The sequence below is a fragment of the Rhinopithecus roxellana genome, chromosome 6 (assembly GCF_007565055.1).
Source record: "Rhinopithecus roxellana isolate Shanxi Qingling chromosome 6, ASM756505v1, whole genome shotgun sequence".
NCBI lineage: Eukaryota > Metazoa > Chordata > Mammalia > Primates > Cercopithecidae > Rhinopithecus > Rhinopithecus roxellana.
Window position 1 is genome coordinate 45816560 of NC_044554.1, and position 24719 is coordinate 45841278.

General features: G+C 45.3%; 1 protein-coding gene across 7 annotated transcripts in view; it reads right to left on the minus strand.

The window, feature by feature from the left end:
• The window catches only part of STAG3 (stromal antigen 3), a 37721-nt gene extending 13955 nt beyond the window's left edge, over nucleotides 1-23766 (minus strand). For 3 of the 7 annotated variants that reach the window (XM_030932158.1, XM_030932156.1, XM_030932155.1), the window contains exons 1-18: nucleotides 23648-23755; nucleotides 22674-22853; nucleotides 21182-21284; nucleotides 20566-20682; nucleotides 16485-16581; nucleotides 13599-13675; nucleotides 13112-13316; nucleotides 12546-12697; nucleotides 5828-5901; nucleotides 3250-3373; nucleotides 2672-2770; nucleotides 2382-2461; nucleotides 1965-2072; nucleotides 1588-1702; nucleotides 1174-1279; nucleotides 896-999; nucleotides 219-311; nucleotides 16-105 (exon numbers count right to left, since the gene is read on the minus strand). In XM_030932158.1, the coding sequence (XP_030788018.1) occupies nucleotides 16-105; nucleotides 219-311; nucleotides 896-999; nucleotides 1174-1279; nucleotides 1588-1702; nucleotides 1965-2072; nucleotides 2382-2461; nucleotides 2672-2770; nucleotides 3250-3373; nucleotides 5828-5901; nucleotides 12546-12697; nucleotides 13112-13316; nucleotides 13599-13675; nucleotides 16485-16581; nucleotides 20566-20682; nucleotides 21182-21284; nucleotides 22674-22789 (1860 nt within the window). In that variant the 5' untranslated portion in view covers nucleotides 22790-22853; nucleotides 23648-23755. The other 4 variants (XM_030932157.1, XM_030932161.1, XM_030932159.1 and 1 more) reach the window with 4 other exon arrangements.
• Between the last annotated feature and the right edge of the window lie 953 nt (nucleotides 23767-24719).

Genomic DNA, 24719 nt, shown 5'->3' on the forward strand with positions numbered 1-24719 from the left:
AATCTATCTCCTTACCTTCTCCAAGCGCCCAGTGCAGTAGATGTGGAGGTCAAATGAGCTGAGAAGCCGGAGCAGGGGAGTGACCTTCTCTGCATCAGCTGAGAACTGTGATGATTGACAGGGAGGTCTCCTTAGGAGCTGACACATTGCTAATTCCTACTCCCACCCCCATAGAGGCCATTTCCTTTCACTTCTCATGGTGTGATGCTGAGTGGTACCTTGGCCAGGAGCTGGGGCAGCAGGGGGATGAGGTGCTCAGTCAACTTCACCCTGTCATCAGCTTGGGTCTTGCGCTCCTTAGAGGTTAAGCCCTAGAATGAGAGTCACTTGGGGGTGGGGGAGGTGTAAAGAAACACTGGTGCAGGGGGTGTGTGCAGTCCTCCTCCCCGTGACCTTATCTGCCTGGAAGGAAAAGAGAACTCGGCAGCTCCCACGATATTTCTTTTCTCTGGAAATGAAATTCCCTTTTTTTTCTTTTTTTTTCAGACAGTCTCGCTCTGTCGCCCAGGTTGGAGTGCAGTGGTACGATCTAAGCTCACTGCAAGCTCCGCCTCACAGGTTCACGCCATTCTCCTGCCTCAGCCTCCTAAGTAGCTGGGACTACAGGTGCCCACTACCACGCCCGGCTAATTTTTTTGTTTTATTTTTAGTAGAGATGGGGTTTCATCATGTTAGCCAGGATGGTCTTGATCTCCTGACCTCATGATCTGCCTTCCTCAGCCTCCCAAAGTGCTAGGATTATAGGCATGAGCCACCACACCCAGCCCTTTTTTCTGGAAATGAAATTCTTTAAAGGGTAGAAGGAGTACCCTAACCCTGGCCCGAAGGGTAAGGATGCACAATGCCTGTCAGGATTGAGTATTACTGACCTACCCACTCCACCCTCATGCCATACCTTCCTCCCAGTGACCCGGCCCACAGGTGGGTGCCCCTCTGAAGCTTGCCGGGCACTGGATACAAGGATTTCTATCAGTGTGCTTTCCTGCACATCACCCAGGTCTGGAGTGCCAGGAGGATCAAAAACACAGAATCAAAGATTAGCCACCTTCTTAACTCCAAGTTCCCCCAACCCCATGCCACCCTTGCTGCCTTGTACAAGTCAGGCAAGCAATCTCTCCTGGTTTCACCCTAGGAAGTGGAAGGTCCCTGTCCCTGGCTCCATGTGGCACGCACTCTGGTCCTTCTCCAGCAGCAGGCTTGTCAGACTCTCCCAGTCCTTCAGCTGAGCCCCTGCACAGTCCCACAGGCTGTCTACTAAGTAAGCAGCATGGTCATGGAGCTGGGGAAGGAGGTGCATGGGGAGTTAGTGATGGCATATTAAAATACCCTAGGAAGTGGTCATTGATTAAATATCGCTCTCCTTCCTACAGTGTCCACCCCCATCCTTCTCCATTTGTCTTTTTTTTTTTTTTTTCCAGTAGAGACAGGGTCTCACTATGTTGCCCAGGCTGGTCTCAAACTCCTGGGCTTAAAGGATTCTGCCACCTCAGCCTCTCAAAGCGCTGGGCTTACAGGCATGAGCCACCAAGCCCAGTCCACTTGTAGGTCCTATGCACAACAGCCAGACTTCATCTCTGTGTATGTCACCTCGCTTTCCACAAAGAAGGACAGCAGAAGCTGGAAGAAAGTCCTCTGGGCGCCTGGGCTCTGGCGTCGCTCTCTTCTACCTACCGTTCTTATCTCGCACTCAGGGTAGAAGAGTCTGGTGGAAAGGACATAAGGAAAGGGCTCAGCACAGGAGGAAACAAGGAGGTGTAACGATGACCACAGAGGGAGGAGATGGCCCAAGGAGATGATAAAGGAAAAGGAGGTGCAGAGCTAAGGAAAGCCCCAAGGAGCAGAGAGAGGAAAGGAGACACCAGAGAGACTTCCATGGAGATGGGGAGGCCTTAGGTAGGGCAGCAGCAAATCGGGGAGAGAAACTGAGAGGGTGGTGTTAAAGAAATAAAAGGGGCCCTACTCACTTCCAGTACAGAAATTCGCCTGCAGCAGAGGCCAGGCCTCGATTAGAGGCATACACAACGGGGTAGATGCTCTCGCAGTCTGCGTCCGTCAGCACCCCTTCCATGTTCCTGCCCACAGAAAAGCAGAAAGAGTGTGTGAATAGCGACATTGTCTTCTGGCACAACCAAGGCTAGAAACAAAAAGAGGCAAAAGCAACGAGGACATAACTCACAAAGAACTTCTAAATGGAGAGTGAAAGACAAAGGAGTATGGGGAGTTAGAGAAGACAGAAATATTTCCCCCTCGAGATACTGCAACTCAGGAATGACCTCAGTCAACCTGCACAGACAGAAGAGTCAGCTAGGACAGGTGGAGGGAGAGGACCCTGGAAGGGGCAAAGGTCTGAGACACTGGCCTCCCCTCTTCCCAGGACTCACTTAAGGATAAGTATCAGTAATCTGACGGCCTCCACTGCCACATCGTACTCTTTGTCCATGACCATGGAAACCATCCGGTCCTGCAGAAAGGAGAAAGTCACTCAATATCTCATTATGCAAATTCCAAACATTCTGCTCTCTTAGAATCAGAAATTCCTAAAGAGAGTACCTACACAGAGGAAGATGCTGGGATAGCCAAGACATCTTAGAGCATGAGGAGTAGAAAGATACAAGGTGGGGAAATGGGAATCACGACAAAGAGCCAAGCCAAGGAGCGCCAGCCATTTCACCTTGAAGCGACTGGTGAAGAGCTCCAGACGCGTGGTCAGGTCCCGGTTGCCATACAGCCCTTTCAGGGCCTTCAGGCACTTCAGACGGACTTCTCGGTGCTGATGAGGAAGGAAAACCAGGAGAATGGAAACAAGACTAACCATACTCTACTTGCCCCTACTGAGCCTCCAGACTCCCCTCTCCGATCCCTCATTATTGCTTGGGTGTCTCCTATACTGAGGACTCTGAGATGTCAGAAAAAATTAACAGCTGTCTTCTTACTTAAAAAACAAAAGGATCACAGCAGTACTCATGAGAAGGATACTTTGGCTGCCCCTTAGCACCTGCATTACCATCCAGCAATAACTCTCTTCCATGGGAAAGTCTCTCTCCCCATACCTCATGTTTTGAGTCATTTTATCTCCTGGATATGTCTCTCTCTACCTTATCCTACCCTCCCCAGTGCTAGGGAGTTTCAAGGTTCAATGTCTTGATGGGTTAATCATTGCTCACTAGGTAAAATATCTCAGTGGCAGGCCCAGGAAAAGGTGAGGAAAAAGATGAGGGAAACGGAAAAGGAAACTGACTCGAATCCCACCTTATCATGCAGAGTCCAACCAATATATTTTAAATAGCTGTCAGTGAGGAAAGAAGTGCTGTAGCTTTGCATCCAACACCCAATTTCCTCGATGCAGATAGCACGGATCTCAGGAAGGACATCCCTAGACACAGACAGATAAGTTGACTCTTATAGTCACCCTCTCTTCAAACTCACTTTCCATCCTACCAGATAACACCCTCTCATGGAAGAATTTATGTTCTTGAAATGCCATGCACCCCACGCCTTTCATTTCTTCCTCCCAATGTAAATACTATATATATATATATATAGCAAAATACATGTAAATATTTTTTCTTTTTTTTTTTAAGGGATGGGGTCTCTTTCTATGTTGCCCAAGCTGGCCTGGAACTCCTGGGTTCAAGTTATCTTCCCACTTTGGCCTCCCAAGTAGCTAGGACTACAAAAATGTGCCATAACCAGTTAGTAAATATTTTCTGTTACCAAACCATAAAATAGTTAAACACCAGCCTTGTAAAGCCTAATTCTCCACTCTACCTGTTGCCCAGGCACAATCTCGGCTCACTGCAACCACTACCTCTCTAGTTCAAGTGATGCTCCTGCCTCCGCCTCCCGAGTAGCTGGGATTACAGGTGCACCACCACGCCCAGCTACCTTTTTGTATTTTTAGTGGAGATGGGGTTTCACTATGTTGGCCAGGCTGGTCTCAAACTCCTGACCTGAAGTGATCTGCCCATCTTGGCCTCCCAAAGTGCTGGGGTTAAAGGTGTGAGCCACTGCACCCGGCCTCCATACCTCTTTTAAAACCCAATTTTGAAAGTTCATTCAGGCAGGGCATGGTAGCCAAAAATTAGTCAAGCATGGTGGGGGGCGCCTGTAGTCCCAGCTACTTGGCAGGCTGAGGCAGGAGAATTGCCTGAACCCAGGGGGTGGAGGTTGTGGTGAGCCAAGATCGCACCACTGCACTCCAGCCTGTGCGACAGAGTGAGACTCCGTCCCCCCCAAAAAAAGGTTCATTCAGCTGTTGGCCGAAGTGTGGGAGTTTTTTTTTTTCTTTCTGAGACGGAGTCTCGCTCTGTTGCCCAGGCTGGAGTGCAGTGGCGCCATCTCGGCTTACTGCAAGCTCCGTCTCCCAGGTTCATACCATTCTCCTGCCTCAGCCTCCTGAGTAGCTGGGACTACAGATGCCTGCCACCAGGCCTGGCTAATTTTTTGTATTTTTAGTAGAGACTGGGTTTCACCACGGTCTCCATCTCCTGACCTTGTGATCCGCCTGTCTCGGCCTCCCAAAGTGCTGGGATGACAGGTGTGAGCCACCATGCCCGGCCCTGAGTGTGTTTTAATTCCACATTAAGAAAAGGTTAGGCTGGGGACGGTGGCTCAAGCCTGTAATCCCAGCACTTTGGGAGGCCGAGACGGGCGGATCACAAGGTCAGGAGATCGAGACCATCCTGGCTAACACGGTGAAACCCCGTCTCTACTAAAAAATACAAAAAACTAGCCGGGTGAGGTGGCGGGCGCCTGTAGTCCCAGCTACTCGGGAGGCTGAGGCAGGAGAATGGCGTGAACCCGGGAGGCGGAGCTTGCAGTGAGCTGAGATCTGGCCAGTGCACTCCAGCTTGGGTGACACAGCGAGACTCCGTCTCAAAAAAAAAAAAAAAAAAAAAGAAAAGGTTAAATCAGCTGAAAGGGTCTGGAAAGGCAGAAGTGAAACCTAGGTAAGAGTCAGAAACATCTACAGATACCATAAATATGTGTGTGTGTGTGTGTGTGTGTGTGTGTATATATATATATATATATATATATATATATATGAGAGAGAGAGAGAGAGAGAGAGAGAGAGAGAGAGAGAGAGAGTGTTTCACTCTTGTTGCCCAGGCTAGAGTACAATGGCATGATCTCGGCTCACCGCAACCTCCACCTCCCAGATTCAAGTGATTCTCCTGCCTCAGTCTCCCAAGTGGCTGGGATTACAGGGATGCGCCATCACATCTGGCTAATTTTGTATTTTCAGTAGAGATGGGGTTTTTCCATGTTGGTCAGGCTGGTTGTGAACTCCTGACCTCAGGTGATCTGCCTGCCTTGGCCTCCCAAAGTGCTGGGATTACAGGCATGAGCCACCGCGCCCAGCCTACAGATACTCTTTTTAACTTAACTTGATCAGGTCTTTAAACAATATAAAACTCCCCTGCCCTTCGCATAGTGAGACAGCAGGCTGGGCCAGGAGAAGGCTCACCAGACAGCATGCATCCCTCAGAAAAGTCCCGCCTTTCTGTTCTCTGCTCTTATTCTCAAGTCTCCAACCCCAGAAAGATGAGGAGTTGGGGCAGATCTGGGGCAAAACTGGAGCAGGAAAATACTCAGCAATGCTTTATTCTCTTATTTTCTCCAAGAAGCACTTATAAGATCCTTTGTAGGTGGTGATAAACTAAACCTCACCAATTTGAAACATTTGTTGTTAAGAGTTTTTGCTCCAGCCACATTAATTCTGGGACTAACCAAATAACTATGGGTTGGAGGGGGGGAACCTTGTTCACTTCCTCAGATTCCATAACCAAAGGCCAGCTGCTTCAATAAGAGAATCCCATTAGCTCACCTGTACCGATGAACAAAGACACCCCTGAAGAGGGCATTCATCATCCCCTCAATCTCCTCTTGATGCTCTTGGAGCTGGAGGACAGGGAGAAACGAATTAATCTCTCGTACCCTAACAAGCATAAGGCCCTGAAGTTACAAAAAAGTACAACTTCCACCTACTTCCTGTTTATCATAGGATAGTGTGAACCCCCGTAATCCTATGCTGTCTTTTAAACCTTCTAATTCTGGAAGAAGCTGTATAGTCAACTAATGCCTCAAAAGTTTGTGTTTAGTAAAAATAATATCCCCTCTGCATGTGGTTATTCTGACTATTCAGAAGCCCTAGCTGGTATTATACAGGCATATCTCACTTTATTGCACTTTGCTTCATTGTTTTGCAAACATTGTTTACTAAAGGTGTGTGACAACCCTGCATTGGGCATACCTATCAGCACCATTTGTCTAATAGCATATCCTCACTTTGTGTCCCTGTGGCACTTTTTGGTAATTCTCACAATATTATAAACTTTTTCATTACGGTACCTGTTATGGTTATCTGTGATCAGTAATCTTTAATGTTACTTTTTTTTTTTATGAGACAGGGTCTCACTCTGGCACCCAGGCTGAAGTACAGTGGTGTGACCATGGCTTATGGCAGCCTCCACCTCCTGGACTCAAGAGATCCTCCTGCCTCGGCCTCCCGAGTAGCTGGGAGTTCAGATGCATGCCACCACACCCAGTTAGTTAAAAAAATTTTTTTTTGTAGAAACAGGGTCTCCCTATGTTTGCCCAGGCTGGTCTTGAACTCCTGGGCTCAAGAAATCCTTCCACCTCAGCCTCCCAAAGTACTGGGATTATAGGCATGGGCCATCACACCCAGCCTGAGGTTACTACTGTAACTGTTTTGGGGTACCATGAACTGTGCCCATATAAGATGGCAAACTTAACAAATGTTGTATGTGTTCTGAATACTCTACCAACAAGAGTTTCCCTGTCTCTCTCTCCTCAGGTCTCCCTATTCATTCCTTGAGACACAAAAATATTGTAATTAGGTCAATTAATAACCCTCTTAAGTGTCCAAAAGAAATGAAGAGTCACATGTTTCTCACTTTAAATCAAAAGCCAGAAATGATTAAGCTTAGAGGCCAGGTGTGGTGGCTCACACCTATAATCCCAGCACTTTGGGTGGCTGAGGTGGGCAAATCACTTGAGGTCAGTTCAAGACCAGCCTGACCAACATGGTGAAACCCCGTCTCTACTAAAAATAGAAAATGGCCGGGCGCGGTGGCTCACGCCTGTAATCCCAGCACTGTGGGAGGCCGAGATGGGCGGATCACGAGGTCAGGAGATCGAGACCATCTTGACTAACACGGTGAAACCCTGTCTCTACTAAAAATACAAAAAAAATTAGCCGGGAGTGGTGGCGGGCGCCTATAGTCCCAGCTACACGGGAGGCTGAGGCAGGAGAATGGCGTGAACCCGGGAGGCGGAGCTTGCAGTGAGTGGAGATCGCGCCACCGCACTCCAGCCTGGGCGACAGAGCGAGACTCCATCTCAAAAAAAAAAAAGAAAATTAGTCAGGCACGGTAGCAGATGCCTATAATCCCAGCTACTTAGGAGGCTGAGGCAGGAGAATTACTTGAACCTGGGAGGCGGAGGTTGCAGTGAGCTGAGATCAAGCCATTGCACTCCAGCCTGGGCAACAAAGAGAGACTCTGTCTCTGCCGGGCGCGGTGGCTCAAGCCTGTAATCCCAGCACTTTGGGAGGCCGAGACGGGCGGATCACGAGGTCAGGAGATCGAGACCATCCTGGCTAACACTGTGAAACCCCGTCTCTACTAAAAAAAAAAAAAAATACAAAAAACTAGCCGGGCGAGGTGGCGGGCGTCTGTAGTCCCAGCAACTCGGGAGGCTGAAGCAGGAGAATGGTGTGAACCCGAGGGCGGAGCTTGCAGTGAGCTGAGATCCGGCCACTGCACTCCAGCCCCGGCGACAGAGTGAGACTCCGTCTCAAAAAAAAAAAAGAGAGACTCTGTCTCAAAAAAAAAAAAAAAAAAAAAAATTGATGAAGCTTAGTTGAAAGCCAAGACAGGCCAATTGATAGCTAGGCTTCTTGTACCAAACAGTCAATTTATGAATGCAAAAGAAAAATTCTTGAAAGAAATTAAAAACGCTACTCCAGTGAACACACAAAGGGTAAGAAAGTTAAACAGTCTTATTGCTAATACAGAGACAGTTTTTAGTAGTCGGAACAGAAGATCAAACCAGCCACAACATTCCCTTCGGCCAAAGCCCAATCCTGATTAATATCCTAGCTGTATTCCATTCTATGAAGGCTAAGCAAAGTAAGGAAGCCACAAAAGTAAAGTTTGAAGCTAGAAGTTAGTTCATGAAGTTTAAGGAAAGAAGCCCTCTCCGTAACATAAAAGTACAAGGTAAAGCAGCAAATACTGACAGAGAAGCAACAAGTTATCATGAAAATCTAGCTAAGATCATTGATGAAGGTGGTTACACTAAACAATGGATTTTCAATGTGGACTAAACTGCCTTATATTGGAAAATGCCATCTAGGACGTTCACAGCTATTGAGGAGAAGTCAATGCCTGGCTTCAAAGCTTCAAAGGACAGCCTGACTCTTTGTTAGGGGCTAATGCAGTTGGTGACTTTAAGCTGAAGCCAACACTCATTTACCATTTTAAAAATCCTATAGTCCTTAAGAATTATGCTAAATCTACTCTCCCTATGTCCATAAATGAAACAACAAAGCCTAACTGATATCACATCTGTTTACAGCATGGTTTCCTGAATATTTTAAGCACATGGGTGAGAACTATGGCTCAGAAAAAAAAGATTCCTTTCAAAATATTACTGTTCAATCACAATGTACCTGGTCACCCAAGAGCTCTGGTGAAGATGTACAAGGAGATCCATGTTGCTTTTTTCATGCCTACTAACAGAACATCCATTTTGCAGCCCATGGAACCAAGGAGTAATTTCAACTTTCAAGTCTTACTATTTCAAATATACATTTCAAAAGGCTATAGCTGCCACAGTGATTCCTCTGATGATTTGGGCAAAGTCCATTTAAAACCTCCTGGGGTTAGGCATGGTGGCTCATGCCTACAATCCCAACTTTTTGGGAGGCTGAGGTGGGAGGACTGATTAAACCCAGGAGTTCAAGACTAGCCTGGGCAACACAGTGAGAACCTGTCTCTACAGAAACAAAACAAAAACTAGCCAGGTGTAGTATGCAATCTGTAGTTCCAGAAATTTGGAAGGATCAGGCAGGAACATCACTTGAGCACAGCAGGTTGAGTCTGCAGTAAGCTGTGACTATACCAGTGCATCCTGGTCTAGGCAACAGAGCCAGACCTTGTCTTCAAAACAAAAAACAAAAACCAGAACAACCCAACCCCCCGTCTGGGAAGGATTTACCATTTTACTTTACTTTACTTTTATTTATTTATTTATTTATTTATTTATTTATTTATTTATTGAGATAGAGTCTCCATAGTGCAGGCTAGAGTGCAGTGGTGTGATCTTGGCACACTGCAACCTCTGCCTCCTGGGTTCAAGCAATTCTCCTGTCTCAGCCTTGCAAGTTGCTGGGATTACAAGCACACACAACCACACCTGGCTAATTTTGTTATTTTTAGTAGAGATGAGTTTTTCCATGTTGGCCAGGCTGGTCTCAAACTCCTGACCTCATATGATCTACCTGCCTTGGCCTCCCAGAGTGCTGGGATTACAGGTGTGAGCCACTGTGCCTGGCCGGGATTCACCATTGTTTTTTTTTTTTTTTGAGACGGAGTCTCGCTCTGTCGCCCAGGCTGGATGGAGTGCAGTGGCCAGATCTCAGCTCACTGCAAGCTCCAGCCTCCTGGGTTTACGCCATTCTCCTGCCTCAGCCTCCCGAGTAGCTGGGACTACAGGAGCCCGCCACCTTGCCCGGCTAGTCTTTTGTATTTTTTTTTAGTAGAGATGGGGTTTCACTGTGTTGGCCAGGATGGTCTCGATCTCCTGACCTCGTGATCCACCCGTCTCGGCCTTCCAGACTTGAGCCACCGCGCCCGGCCAGGATTCACCGTTTTAAATGCCATTAAGAACATTTGTGGTTCATGGGAGGAGGTCAAAATATCAACATTAACAAGAGTTAAGTTGATTCTAACCCTCATGGATGACTTTGAGAGGTTTAAGACTTCAGTAGAGGAAATAACTACAGATATGGTGGAAATAGCAAGAGAACTAGAAGTAGAGACTGAAAATGTGGCTGAATTGCTAGAATTTCATGACCTTGAACGAATAAGGAATTACTTCTTACGAATGAGCAAGGAAAGTGGTTTCCTGAAATGGAATCTATTTCTGGTGAAGAGGTTGTGAATATTGTTGAAATGACAACAAATGATTCAGACTATTACCTAAACTTACCTGATTAAGCAGCACGAGGGCTTGAGAGAATTGACTCTTGTTTTGAAAGAATTTCTATTGTGGGTAAAATGTCATCAAACAGCATTTCATATTACAGAGAAATCTTCTGTAAATGGAAGAGTCAATAGATGCAGCAAACTTCACTGTTGTCTTATTTTAAGAAATTGCCACAGCCACCCTAACCTTCAGCAACCACTACCCTGATCAGTCAGCAGCCATCAACATGGAAGCAAGACCTTCCACCAACAAAAAGATATAACTCGCTAAAGGTTCAGATTGCCATTAGCACTTTTTAGCAATAAAATATTTTTAAATTAAGGTACATACACTGTTTTTTAGACAATAGTCTTGCACACTTAACAGACTACAGTGTAAACATAACTTTCATATGCACTGAGAAATAAAAATTTCGATTTTTTGATTGTGTGACTCATTGTACTTCAACATTCACTTTATTGTGGTGGTCTAGAATTGAACCTGCAAGATCTTCGAGGTATGATGCCCGTATGTTTCTAACAATTTGGAAAACAAATTTTTTGTTAAGTGCAGTTAATAGAAGTGGAACTAGCAAAAATGAGAAGAAAGGGATTAGATCAGTGGTTCTTAACTGGGGCTAATTTTGTTCCCCAAGGGAGATTTAGTAGTGTCTAAAGATTTTTTTAGCTGCCACAACTTGGTGGGGGGGAGGGGGCAGGGTACTACTGGTATCTATCTAGTAGATAAAAGGCCAGAGATGCTGCTAAACATCCTACCATGGCAGGACAGCCCCTCAACATCCATAGTGCCATTGTTGAAAAATCCTGGATCACATGAATAGATGCTAAAGAAACAGAATTATAAGGAGAAAGGGAACATTCTTTAAGACAACAGATCCCACCTCTTCAATTATGTAAGAACAACGTATCATTTTCGACAGGACATACTTAAGTCATTAGGGCTGAAGTACCTATATGTCCATATTTTACAGTAAAATAGCAAAAATAGGTGAAGCAAATATGTAAAATATTTGGGAAAGGGAGACTGAGAAAAGGTTACTGGCTTTAGGAATTAGGAAGTCATTGGTTTGGAAAGAACAGTTTCAAAGAAAAATGGGGAAATAAGCTAGGTAGCAAAAAGGATTCAGTTAGTTGGACATTAAAGAAGTAAGGAAATACTATCCTAAAAGGAAGGATGGAAAAAAGAGTAACTCACAGAGAAGCAGAATGAAATAAAGATCCAAGAGCCTACATACATTTATAAGTGGAGAGAAGAAAAGAGTGGGGAGAAAGAAATTAAGGATAAAATGGGAGAATTATAATGACAATTGATTAAGCTAGAGCCCGGAGAAGCCAAAAAAAGAAAAAAAAGAGAAAGAAAGATTTGCACTAGTATACATAATTTAAAATCCAGGATAGATTAATACACATAAGCTTTTAAGATCAACCTGACAATGAAAAATAACAAAAGAGAATGAGGGAAGTAGAAAGTTTCCTTCTCTAGTGATTTAGAATGGAAGAGATCTTTTGTGAGGGCTGGAGAAACAGCCAAATGATATGGTCAGACATGGTGAGCCCTGCCAACCTCACAGGAGGGGTCTTAAGACACTAACAGAGAGTGAGGAGAACACATCAGTAGTGTTACTCTTATGATGGACCCAGCTGATTAAAGATTTCATCAGCGTAAAAGATTTTGCTACGGCTTATGCCCTCCAGTGGTCATCCTTAAGTTAAAAAGGAAACAAAACAAGTATCTACTATGTGCCAGCTGAGGAAATTTACTTATCATCTCATTTATTCTTCACAAAAAGGTGAGATTATCCCTTTTTTTTTTTAACGAAAAGAAAACTGAAGAGAGGTTACATAAGGCTATGGAGCTAGTGACTAAATGGAACAGAATTTAAAGCCAGGAGTTCACTGGAAGGCCTGTGCTCTTTCCATTCCTTGAAAATTTGGTCTCCCTTGTCAATGGTTGCCTTTTAGTACTCCTGCGATCACTTGCACACTGCATGCACACTTGACAAGTAGATCAAAAATTCCTTGCATGACAGGCAGGTACAGCACTTAAACACTTCTGACAATGAGTGCTGACAAAGAAAAACTTAGCAAAAGTGGAATTAGAGAGAACTCTAAATTACACATTATTTATTGAGCCCACAATCCAGAAACAAGATGAGCATGCAATGACCCCTTACAGGATGGGTCTATGAAACTATTGCCAGACTCTGTTATCCATGATCTTGAAAGACTGCCCAGGGCCTGATAAGGGGGTCTGTGGCAGAAGTGGATGCAAGTTAGGAAAAAGGGAAGGAAGAAGCAGGGAACACTCCTCACCTCTTTGCGTTTCTCCAACAGGCTCTCCAGCCGCTCAGGCGCCCTCTGCCCTGGCCCCTTGTTTCTTTCAGCCTCATACTGACGCTGATTGTTATCTTGGTGCAGACTCAGTTGGAGGGCAACTCTTACCAGGGAGGTCATCAGTTTCATGGCTTTGAGTAAGGAAAAAGAGATAAAGAAATCATTATTTAGGTCAGAGGAGAGAGGATGAGTCGAAGGAAAAAACAGAATGAAAATGAGAAGCCAGAGCAGGGTGACCCTAAAATCCTAAGACTGCCTGTCCTAGAGTGGACTGTTTCCCTCTAACTCTTGTGGTCTTCTTCTAACCATCAGCATACCCCTAGTGGTGAGCTCTGACAAAAATATTAAGCCTGGAAATTGTTGCTGTGATCTACCCCTTCTCAAAATTCCACTAGTGAGAAACTGTATTGAAGTTTAGGATAAAAGAGGAATGGCCTTGAAGTGAAAAGCCAAGATGCAGGTAGGAAATAAGACCCTGAATGGGAGAACAGAGGAAAGTTCTATAAATCCCTGGAAGAATGTCCAGAGTAAAAAGGAATGCTCACCAGCCAGGGTGCTAGTGTGACGGAAGGCGCGGACTTGTGAGTCTGAGAGGCCAGTGAGCAGGGAGATGAGGTTGTCCATAGGGAAGCCATCATAGAGGAAGCTGTACTGGCACTGACAGACCAATGTCCTCACAAACTCACAGAAGCTGCCCTGGAACTTCTTCCAGGATGGACCTGGAGCTGTCAGAGGATAGTCCCCCGAGTCCTACAAAAGGATGCATGAAAAGGATGGGAAAGTTATCACAAGGTCCATGAAGTCATACGGGCTTGGATGTCAAAACCCAACAGTCTAGTAAAAATACCTCTGTTATACCTCATTTCCAGGTATTCTCCCCAATTTGAGAGGCATATTCAGATCTCTTTTACCCCCAAGAGACTGAATTCCTCCTTCTAAAAGCTACCCTATTTCACAGAATCAAAAAGAAGGGGATAATAGGCATTGTTTTGAAATAAGAGGAGTAAGAGGATCCCAATCGTCTTCTTCCACCTCATTAAACTGCTCTGTTAGGTGCTGGATGATCTCTGAGTTGGACATCTTCTTGAACATCTCAGGGGTCACAGTGCCTAAAGAATGAAGGATATGAGGTGCTTACAAGCAAAATAACAGGATGCTATGATTATTTACAGATATACCTGAAGATGAGCAAGGAAATATTCTGCAAAGAGCTTAGGTGGGGAATCAGAAGACCCCCTGGTCAACAGTCTGCCAACATCCCACGCTGTATTTGCTATAAGGCAATCTCTCTAAAAACCCAAAGGAAGGGAGCCACAGGTTATGCTGTAGACATGGCCAAATCCAAGAACCACACCTCACACAATCAGGCTGTAAACTGCACAGAAATGGCATCAAGAAACCCCAATCACAAAGATACAAATCTCTTAAGGGGATGGACCCCAAGTTCCTGAGGAATATGTGCTTTGCCAAGAAGCACAACAAGAAGGGCCTAAAGAAGATGCAGACCAGCTGGGCGCAGTCGGTCATGCCTGTAATCCCAGCACTTTGGGAGGCCAAGGTGGGCGAATCATGAGGTCAGGAATTCGAGACCAGCCTGGCCAACATGGTGAAACCCCGTCTCTACTAAAGATGCAAAAAATGAGCTGGGCATAGTGTTGGGCACTCGGGAGGCTGAGGCAGGAGAATCACTTGAACCCAGTAGGCGGAGGTTGCAGTGAGCTGAGATTGCACTACTGCAATCCAGCCTGCCAACAGAGTGAGACTCTGTCTCAAAAAAAAAAAAAAAAAGATGGGCCGGGCGCGGTGGCTCACGCCTGTAATCCCAGCACTTTGGGAGGCCAAGATGGGCGGATCACGAGGTCAGGAGATGGAGACCATCCTGACTAACACGGTGAAACCCTGTCTCTACTAAAAATACAAAAATTAGCCGGGCGTGGTGGCCTGTAGTCCCAGCTACACAGGAGGCTGAGGCAGGAGAATGGCGTGAACCCGGGAGGCGGAGCTTGCAGTGAGTGGAGATCGCGCCACTGCACTCCAGCCTGGGTGACAGAGCGAGACTCTGCCTCAAAAAAAAAAAAAAAAAAAAAAAAAGATGATGCAGGGCAACAATGCCAGGGCCACAAGTGCACATGTCGAGGCTATCAAGCCTCTCCTAAAGCCCAAGGAAGTTAAGCCCACTTGCCTACACTGCCCACCCCAAGCTTGAGAAGCATGCTTGTGCCCACAATGCCAAGGGGCTCGGGGTATGCCAGCCAAAGGCCAAGGATCAAATGAAGGCCCAGGCTGCAGCTCCAGCTTCAGTTCCAGCTCAGGCTCCCAAAGGTGCCCCAAGCTGTACAAAGTCTTCAGAGTAGAGATCTCCGTCTCCAATGTGAGGACAGAAGCACTGGTGTCCTCCTGCACTATTTGTACAAATAAACCTGAGGCAGGATTTTTTTTTTTTTTGAGACGGAGTCTTGCTCTGTCACCCGGGCTGGAGTGCAGTGGCCGGATCTCAGCTCACTGCAAGCTCCGCCTCCCAGGTTCACGCCATTCTCCTGCCTCAGCCTCCTGAGTAGCTGGGACTACAGGCGCCTGCCACATCGCCTGGCTAGTTTTTTGTATTTTTAGTAGAGACGGGGTTTCACTGAGTTAGCCAGGATGGTCTCGATCTCCTGACCTCGTGATCCGCCCGTCTCGGCCTCCCAAAGTGCTGGGATTACAGGCTTGAGCCACCGCGCCCGGCCAGGATTTGTTTTTTAAACAAACAAACAAAAAAACTGCACTCCAGCCTGGGTGACAGAGAGAGACTCCGTCTCAAAAAAAAAAAAGGAATCAAGCAGTGAAAAACTGTGCCAAAAACAACAACAACAACAAAACAAAACAAAAAAACAGGCTAGATGCGATGGCTCGCGCCTATAATCCCAACACTTTGGGAGGCTGAGGCAGGTGGATCACCTGAGGTCAGGAGTTCAAGACCAGCCTGGTGAAACCCCGTCTCTACTAAAAATACAAGCATTAGCCGCGTTTGGTGGCACACGCCTGTAATCCCAGCTACTTGGGAGGCTGAAGCACAAGAATCGCTTAAACCCAGGATGCAGAGGTTGCAGTGAGCCAAGGTTGTGCCACTGCACTCCAGTCTGGGCAATAGAGTGAGACTCTGTCGCAAAAAAAACACAAAAACCAAAAAACAAACAAACAAAACAGACAGAGCAATAAAACTAAGCCAGGTGCTGATTTCTTATATAATACAACCTGACTGAGACCATCTGTCTCAATAAATTAAGCCATGACAATAAGAGTTCTGGGGGTACCACAGCTACAGAGGAGAAATATGGGCAAAGTAGCTGGGAAATAAAGAGTAAGAAAATAACAGATTATTGCACCTAGAAAGACTAAAGGGTGTCTTCAAATTTGTGCCATAACATAAGCATGATTACTTGTTTTTCCCCAAAGTGTCTTGCCTCTAAACCAACATGGTTCCCTACTGGATCACTTCCCGTATTTATCAATAAAAAAATTTAGTTAAATAAGTGAAACTTTTCTCTTTTTTTTGAAGACAGTCTGGCTCTGTCGCCAGGCTGGAGTGCAGTGGCGCTATCCCAGCTCACTATAACCTCTACCTCCTGGGTTCAAGCAATTCTACAGGCATGAGCCACCATACCCAGATAATTTTTTGTATTTTAGTAGGGTTTCACCATGTTGCCCAGGCTGGTCTTAAACTCCTGACCTCAAGTGATTCACCCACCTCAGCTTCCCAAAGTGCTGGGATTACAGGTGTGAGTCACAGTGCCCAGCCTAAATAAGTAAAATTTTTCTAATGCTTTACCATCTTCCTTTATTTAGGAAATGTCTAATCCTACATATCTAAATGGAGAAAGAATTTCGTGACATAGGAACAAAAGGTTGGGAATTAGAAAGGGGGAGTAGTTTCCTCACCTTTACATCCGCAAGATCGGATGAAAAAGTTAACAAGCTCCAGAAATCCTGCATCGTGGTCCTGCTTGTAGCTATCCAGCCACTCATCTACCAAAGACTAGGAAAAAAAAATGTAGATGACTTCTATTTCTGGCAATATGACAGAACAGAAATCTCATATGATCTTCCCAGTTGAACCATCTAAACTTCTGTAAAACATTTAAAACATCTTTCACAATGTACTGGTGAACTAGAATGAAAGGTAAAATTTCATACAGGTCAAAAATGAGGTCTAAGTAGCAACCCTGGGAGGTAAGCAAACTGACTTTTGCCCTAAAGATTTCATTAATCCCTGGGGACCCTGACTTTGTATCCAGATGGCTGCACGGAATGCAAAGCACAGGAGATAGAGCCTAAGCTTTTTCCAAGATGAGTAGTCAAAGAGGAGGCACCTAAATAAAGCTGGGTCCTGCAAAAAGTCACATTCTCAAGGAAGTGAGATTGAACACTAAACCTACAGGGCAGATAGGGACAGCAAGAAAACTAGTTTGTTATGACCTGAGGGTGCAGTGGAGGGAAAAAAAATTCTCCTTGAGAATTCATAACCATAGTGAGCCCTCAGATCTGGATTTGCAGTCAAGATTCACATCACATAGATGATCAGAATAATCTTTTTTTTTTTTTCTTTTTTTTTTTGGGACAGAGTCTCACTCTGTAGCCCAAACTGGAGTGCAATGGCGTGATCTCAGCTCACTATAACCTCCAGCTCCCAAGTTCAAGCAATTCTCCTGCTTCAGCCTCCCAAGTAGCTGGGATTACAGGTGTGTGCCACCATGCCTGGCTAATGGCTAATTTTTCCATTTTTAGTAGAGACAGGGTTTCACCATATTGGCCAGGCTGGTCTCGAACTCCTGACTTCAAGTAAGGTCCACCTTAGCGTCCCAAAATGCTGGGATTACACGCATGAGCCACCACACTCAGCCCAGAATAATCATTCAGATAATTAAAAGTGATTCAGGCTGGGAGCAGTAACCCAAGTAAAGTAAAACTCATGTTGCCCAGGCTGGTCTACCAAAAACAAAATAATTAGTCAGGAATGGTGGCACATGCCTATAGTCCCAGCTATGAGAAAGGCTGAGGTGGGAGGATCACCACCTCGCCACTGTGGGAGGTCAAACCAGGAGGGAGCTGTGATAGCACTACTAAACTCCAGCCTAGAAAGAATGAAACCCTGTCTCCAAAAAAAAAAAAAAGTGATTCAGGAGTGTCCCCAGGCAACCAGGCAACTGTCAAAGCAAAAGCAGGATCCTCTCTTTTTTTTTTTTTTTTTTTTTGAGACAGAGTCTCGCTCTGTCACCCAGGCTGGAGTGCAGTGGCCGGATCTCAGCTCACTGCAAGCTCCGCCTCCCGGGTTTACGCCATTCTCTCGCCTCAGCCTCCCGAGTAGCTGGGACTACAGGCGCCTGCCATCTCGCCCGGCTAATTTTTTGTATTTTTTTAGTAGAGACGGGGTTTCACCGTGTTAGCCAGCATGGTCTCGATCTCCTGACCTCGTGATCCGCCCGTCTCGGCCTCCCAAAGTGCTGGGATTACAGGCTTGAGCCACCGCGCCCGGCCAGGATCCTCTCTTAAAAACCCACCTTTGGCCAGGGGTGTTGGCTCATGCCTGTAATCCCAGCACTTTGGGAGGCCAAGGCAGGCTTATCATAAGGTCAGGAGATCAAGACCATACTGGCTAACACGGTGAAACCCCGTCTCTACTAAAAAAAAAAAAAAAAAAAAAAAAAAAAAAAAAATTTAGCCAGGCGTGGTAGCAGGCACCTGCAGTCCCAGCTACTCAGGAGGCTGAGGCAGGAGAATGGCGTGAACCCGGGAGGCGGAGCTTGCAGTGAGTGGAGATAGAGCCACTGCACTCCAGCCTAGGCGACAGTGTGAGACTCCATCTCAAGGGAAAAAAAAAAAAAAAAACCCACCTTTGACCTAGGCCCCCAAAGAATTCCAACACATAAGAACTCTAGGGAAAATGAGTGGCTCACAATAAAACCTAGTAAAACATACAAAGAAACAAGGCACTGACAGAATTATATTCACAAAGACTTTAGATAATAATCTACCATAGATTATAAAATGACTACGTGTAATAAAATTTTAAAAATAATAGAGGGGGAGAATGGGCTAAAATAAAAGAAATAAAAGGCCAGGCGCGGTGACTCACTCCCGTAATCCCAGCACTTTGGAAGGCCAAGGCAGGCGGATCATGAGGTCAAGAGATCGAGACCATCCTGGCCAACATGGTGAAACCCCATCTCTGCTAAAAATACAAAAATTAGTTGGGTGAGGTGGAATGCACCTATAATCCCAGCTACTAGGGAGGCTGAGGCAGGAGAATCGCATGAACCCCGGAGGCAGAGGTTGCAGTGAGCTAAGATTGCGTCACTGCACTCCTGGCGACAGAGCAAGACTCTGTCTCAAAAAAAAAATTAACACACTGTACAACTGCATGTAAGATGGAAAAGACAACTGGAATTAAAATGTGCTCAGGTCCTTGTAGAAGATAAGAAATCCAAAGGAAAGCAAGCAAAGGGAGAAAAAGAAACAGAAAAGATAAAATGAAAGTACCAACTCAATACGAGGCCATAAGGCTAAGTCTCCATAAATTTTTCTTTTCTTTTCTTTTTTTTGAGACGGAGTCTCACTCTGTCACCCAGGCTGGAGTGCCATGGCACAATCTCAGCTCACTGCAACCTCTGCCTCCCGGGTTCAAGCAATTCTCACGCCTCAGCCTCCCAAGCGGCTGGGATTATAGACAAACGCCACCACACACAGCTAATTTTTGTATTTTTAGTAGAGACAGGGTTTCACCACGTTGGCCAGGCTGGCCTCGAACTACTGGCCTCAAGTGATCTGCCTGCCTCAGCCTCCCCAAGTGCTGGAATTACAGGTGTGAGCCACTGTGCCCAGCCCCTACATAAATTTCAAACACTACATTCCCTGACTACAATACAATAAAGTTAGAAATCAAATAACAAAAATATAACTAGCAAAATTCTGTATGTTTGAAAATTTTAAATATTTTCCCAGAAACTATAAAACTACACATTAATGTGGATAAATCTCAAACAATGTTAACTGAAATAATTAAATCACAGAAGGCTGAATAATGGATTCATTTACATAATTAAAGAACACATTCATAGTGGTTAACACTACAATGAAAGATGAGAAAGATTAACACAAAATTCACTCTAGTGTCTACCGACGGGTAATAAGGGGACTGTGAGGTAGGGTAGAAAGAAGGTACACAAAGGATCTCTACAGCACTATTAAAGTTTTATTTATTGAGCTGGGGCTAGAGATCTGGGTGATCATTTTTATTTTTTAAACTACATATAAGCTTTGTACACTTTTGGATATTAGAACTTCAATAAAATTATAAAAAAAGAAAAAGAGAGAGGGAAAAAATAATTAAGTACAATTGTCAAGATGGAGCTAAAAAATAACATGGGTGAACAAGGTGCCACCCACATCCAAACTTCCTTCCTATGTCATGCAATGCCTCTCCTCATCTGCTCCATCAATCAACAAAGGCGTAATCACTCCTGTGATACCTTTAAGAAAAGAACATGCTCTCTCAAAGCTGGGTGCAGTGGCTCATGCCTGTAATCCCAGCACTTTGGGAGGCCGAGGTGGGCGGATCACCTGAGGTCAGGAGTTCAAGAGCATCCTGGCCAACATGGTGAAACCCCATCTCTACTAAAAACACAAAAATTAGCTGGGCGTGGTGGCATGCACCTGTAATCCCAGCTACTTGGGAAACTGAGGCATGAGAATCGCTTGAACCCAGTGAGTGGAGACTGTGCCGCTGCACTCCAGCCTGGGTGATGGAAAGCGATTGTGTCTCAAAAAAAAAAAAAAGAAGAGAAAAGAACACGTTCTCTCATTCAAGGTTACCTTTCTATCACTCCAAGGATTCACCCCATAATCTTATCTCTTTTTGATATGTTATACTCACTAAAATGTTCATATCAAATCAAGTTTGTAGACACTTGTCCTTACCACCTTACAAAAAGTGAGATGGTATCAACAGAAGACACTGCTTTACCTGCATGTCACTTTTGGCGGCTTTCACAGCACTGAAAAGATCATTTGCTGGTGGCTCTGACTGTTTCCGGTTATGACCATGTACCACTCGGGACCCTTTCTTTGGATGTTTTGCCACCTGATATGTATAAAGAGATCAGAAATATAAAAAAAGGTAAAAGTGACATTAACACTTGGTTTCATCATTATCATACAAGTAGGCTTAAGCTGCCAATTCCACAGCAGAATCTGAGTTAGACTCAGTCCTGAAATAGTTGATTTTTATACTATTATGAAATTTATTAACTTTTTTCCCTAGGAGAAAAAAAAAAGTTCTTGAGTCCCTTTCCCGTATCTCTACATCCTAACATCCTTTTCTCTTATTATCTTCGAAATTTCTCTTCTTCCTATTTCCGTCCCTTAATCTTGTCTTTTTATGAACCATATCACCTGAACCTCTTTTAGGCTTTTTTTTTTGAGACAAAGTCTTGCTCTGTCGCCCAGGCTGGAGTGCAGTGGCAGGATCTCAGCACACTGCAAGCTCCGCCCTCTGGCTTCATTCTCCTGCCTCAGCCTCCTGAGTAGCTGGGTTGCTTCCCCCACAAGATTCAAAAACAAAAGAAAAATGGCTGACTCACCGGCGTTGTTTTCGGTGGTCGTTTTGCTGTTCTCTTCTTCACACTGCGATTCAAGCTATCTTCAAAGTCACTGCCTTCATCAGCTAACAAAGAGTCACTATTCCTGTGAGAAAGTATGGTTCTCTTTAAATACAACCATCCTATTCCCTCCATATAAAAGGCTAATGAATTATAGTTTCTCTGTCTCTCACCACACCCCATCTCCATGAGAAAAACATATTCGGATTTTAAGAAAAAACGAGCTTCTTATTAGTAGGAAGTTGGGACAAAATCTTTTGTGCTTTTTTTTGAGACAGAGTTTCACTCTTGTCACCCAGGCTAGAGTGCAATGGCGTGATCTCGGCTCACTGCAACCTCCACCTCCCAGGTTCAAGCGATTCTCCTACCTCAGCCTCCGAGTAGCTGGGATTACAGGTGTTTCATGTTGGCCAGGCTGGTCTCAAACTCCTGACCTCAGGTGATCCACCCGCCTCAGCCTCCCAGGCTTGAGCCACCACAACCGGCTGAGACAAAGTCTTAAAGGAAAACTTTCATGTGAAAGCAATGGAGATGAAGAATGAGGAAATGAGGCAGGGGAAGGACAACCCTTCCTAGTATTCTCTCCGAATAAGAGAATCAAATGATACTCACTTAGCAGGTAGAGATCACTGCTCTTCGTAGAGAAAAATATCATGGCTCAGGAAGTCATCTATCACTCAACCATAAATGGAAGAGTAATATGTACCTAAATTTCACCCCCTTGAAACATAAACCACATGTCTTATCAATTCAAGTTTATAACATTGATATAATCTGGTCCCCCACAGTAGCACTGACAGAAACAGAAACGATTCAGAGAAAGCCAATTAAAACAGTCAGGGGATAAAGCAGATCTATATGAAATTAGCTTTTTTCCTTCTGGAAACAAAAAACCAAGATATATTATTATAACCTACACAGAATAAACTCATATATGGTAATAAATAAAGATACACAGACCTGTTTACAAAATCCTCAAGTAGGAGAACTAGGGGACACCGGCTAAAAAGTATATACAATTTGCCAGGCAACAAATAAAGAACTCTTTACTCCCCGATCTGCCACCTCTCAGCCCCCACCAGGGGTTGTACATGCTGAACATAGAAATGTGTTTAAGAGAGGTTTAGATAAGATGGATAATGGATTAAAAATAGGATGTGCTTGAACTCGGGAGGCAGAGGTTGCAGTGAGCCGAGATCACGCCACTGCACTCCAGCCTGGGCAACAGGGCAAGACTCCGTCTCCAAAAAAAAAAAAAAAAAAAGAAAGAAAAACAGGATGTACTACTATTTTGATGTCTACAACACCTAAGACCGCCAACACCTAGAGCTGGAGGGAGGGTGTCACTGTGCTGAACGAGTATAGCACTTCTGGTGTTTTCACACAGTCCCAGGCATATTATTATCAATGTGGGGAAACAAGAGGCGGAAGGCTGCGACACAGGAAGTGGCCACACAATGCAACATCTACTTACCCCTCTGATGTATGGTTTGAGTCCCTGTCATCAAAGGGTAGACTGGCAGAGGAACTAGAAGACGCAGACAAGGCCCTCTTGGCACCTCCCGCAGCTCTTTGCAGTGGGGAGGACATGCTTGGAGAGGAGGAGCTACGGCGCCAGGACGATGAGGACTGCAGGATAGGTATGGCGATCCAGCTGGAGAAAGAAAGAAATACAAGAAAGGACTCCTATCACAGCATTTCTCCATCCCCGGCCCTGACCAGTCCCTTTCTTTCCAAGGGAATGGTTCTAGAACTCTGGGGTCGGGTGAGGGGGACCAAAAACTAAGACAAAGGCTGGGCACCATGGCTCATGCCTATAATCCCAGCACTTTGGGAGGCCAAGGTAGGAGGATGGCTTGAGCCCAGGAGTTCAAGACCAGCCTGGGCAATACAGCAAGACCCCATTTCTACAAATAATAATAATAATAATAATAATAATAATAATAATAATAATAGGTGTGGTAGCACATGCCTGTATTCAGCTATTCAGGAGGCTGAGGTGGGAGGACTGCTTGAGTCCAGGAGTTCAAGGCTACAGTGAGCTATGATCGCACCACTGTACTCTAGCCTGGGTGACAGAGCAAGACCCTATCCCAAAAAAAAAAGAAGATAAAAAGTAATAATAAATAAGAAAAATGGCTGGGCACGGTGACTCATGCCTGTAACTCCAGCACTTTGGGAGACCGGGGCAGGCAGATCACCTGAGGTCGGGGATTCAAGACCAGCCTGACCAATATGGAGAAACCCTGTCTCTACTAAAAATACAAAATTAGCCAGGTGTGATGGCATATGCCTGTAATCCCAGCTACTCGGGAGGCTGAGGCAGGAGAATCGCTTGAACATGGAAGGCAGAAGTTGCAGTGAGCTGAGATTGTGCCATTGCACGCTAGCCTGGGCAACAAGAGCTAAACTCCATCTCAGAATAAATAAATAAGACAAAGAGCTGACCTAAGGCATCAAGGGATTAAGGACAACACCTCCCCAGAAACTGGCCAGCAGGTTTGGAGTTGCTCTCCAACAGCTGAGGAAGTCACACACCAGGGCAGCTTCAGACACATCTCTCTAGAGGCTGTGGAAGTGCAAACTGCCTGTTGCAAGTAAATTTAACTCACAGGTTTTTTCTTTAAAAAAAAAAAAAGAAAAAAAAAGCACGCTGGGTGCAGCAGATCATACCTGTAATCCCAGACCTTTAGGCAGCTGAGGCAGGAGGACTGCTTGAGCCCAGTAGTTCAAGACCAGCCTGGGCAACATAGCAAGACCCCATCTCTACAAAAAATAAGCAAAAACTAGCTATGTGTGGTGGCGCACACCTGTGGTCCCAGCTACTCATGAGGCTGAAGTAGGAGGACTGCTTGAGCCCAGCAGTTTGAGACGACTTGGCAACATGAAATGCATCCAAAAAAAAAAAAAAAAAAAAATCCGAGCAAAGCACACACCAGGGCAGCTTCAGACACAGCCCTCTCTAGAAGCTTTAGAAGTGTAAACTGCCTGCTGCAAGGGAATTTAACTCATAGATTTAAAAAAAAAAAAAAAGGCAAGGCGCCCACGGTGGCTCAAACCTGGAATCCTAGCACCTTGAGCGGCTGAAGCAGGAGGACTGCCTGACCCCAACAGTTCGAAATCAGCCTGGACAACATAGCAAGACCCTGTCTCTACGAAACAAAACAAAATAAAACAACTAGCCAGGCGTGGTGGTGCACCTGTAGTCCCAGCTACTGCGGAGAATGAGGCGGGATGATCACCTGAGCCCAGGAGGTCGAGGCTGCAGTGAGCTATGACTGCACCATGCACTCCAGCCTGGGCAACAGAGCAAGACTGTCTCAAAAAATAGTAATGACAAATAAATAAGACAAAGAAAGCACCAAGGGATTAGACACCAAGGCCCCAGAAACTCGGCAGTGAGTTTGGAATTGCTCTCCAAAAGCTGAGGCGTGGGGCACCGTGACTCCCGCCTATAATCCCAGTACTTTGGGAGGACGAAGCGGGAGCATCGCTTGGGCCCAGGAGTTCAAGACCAGCC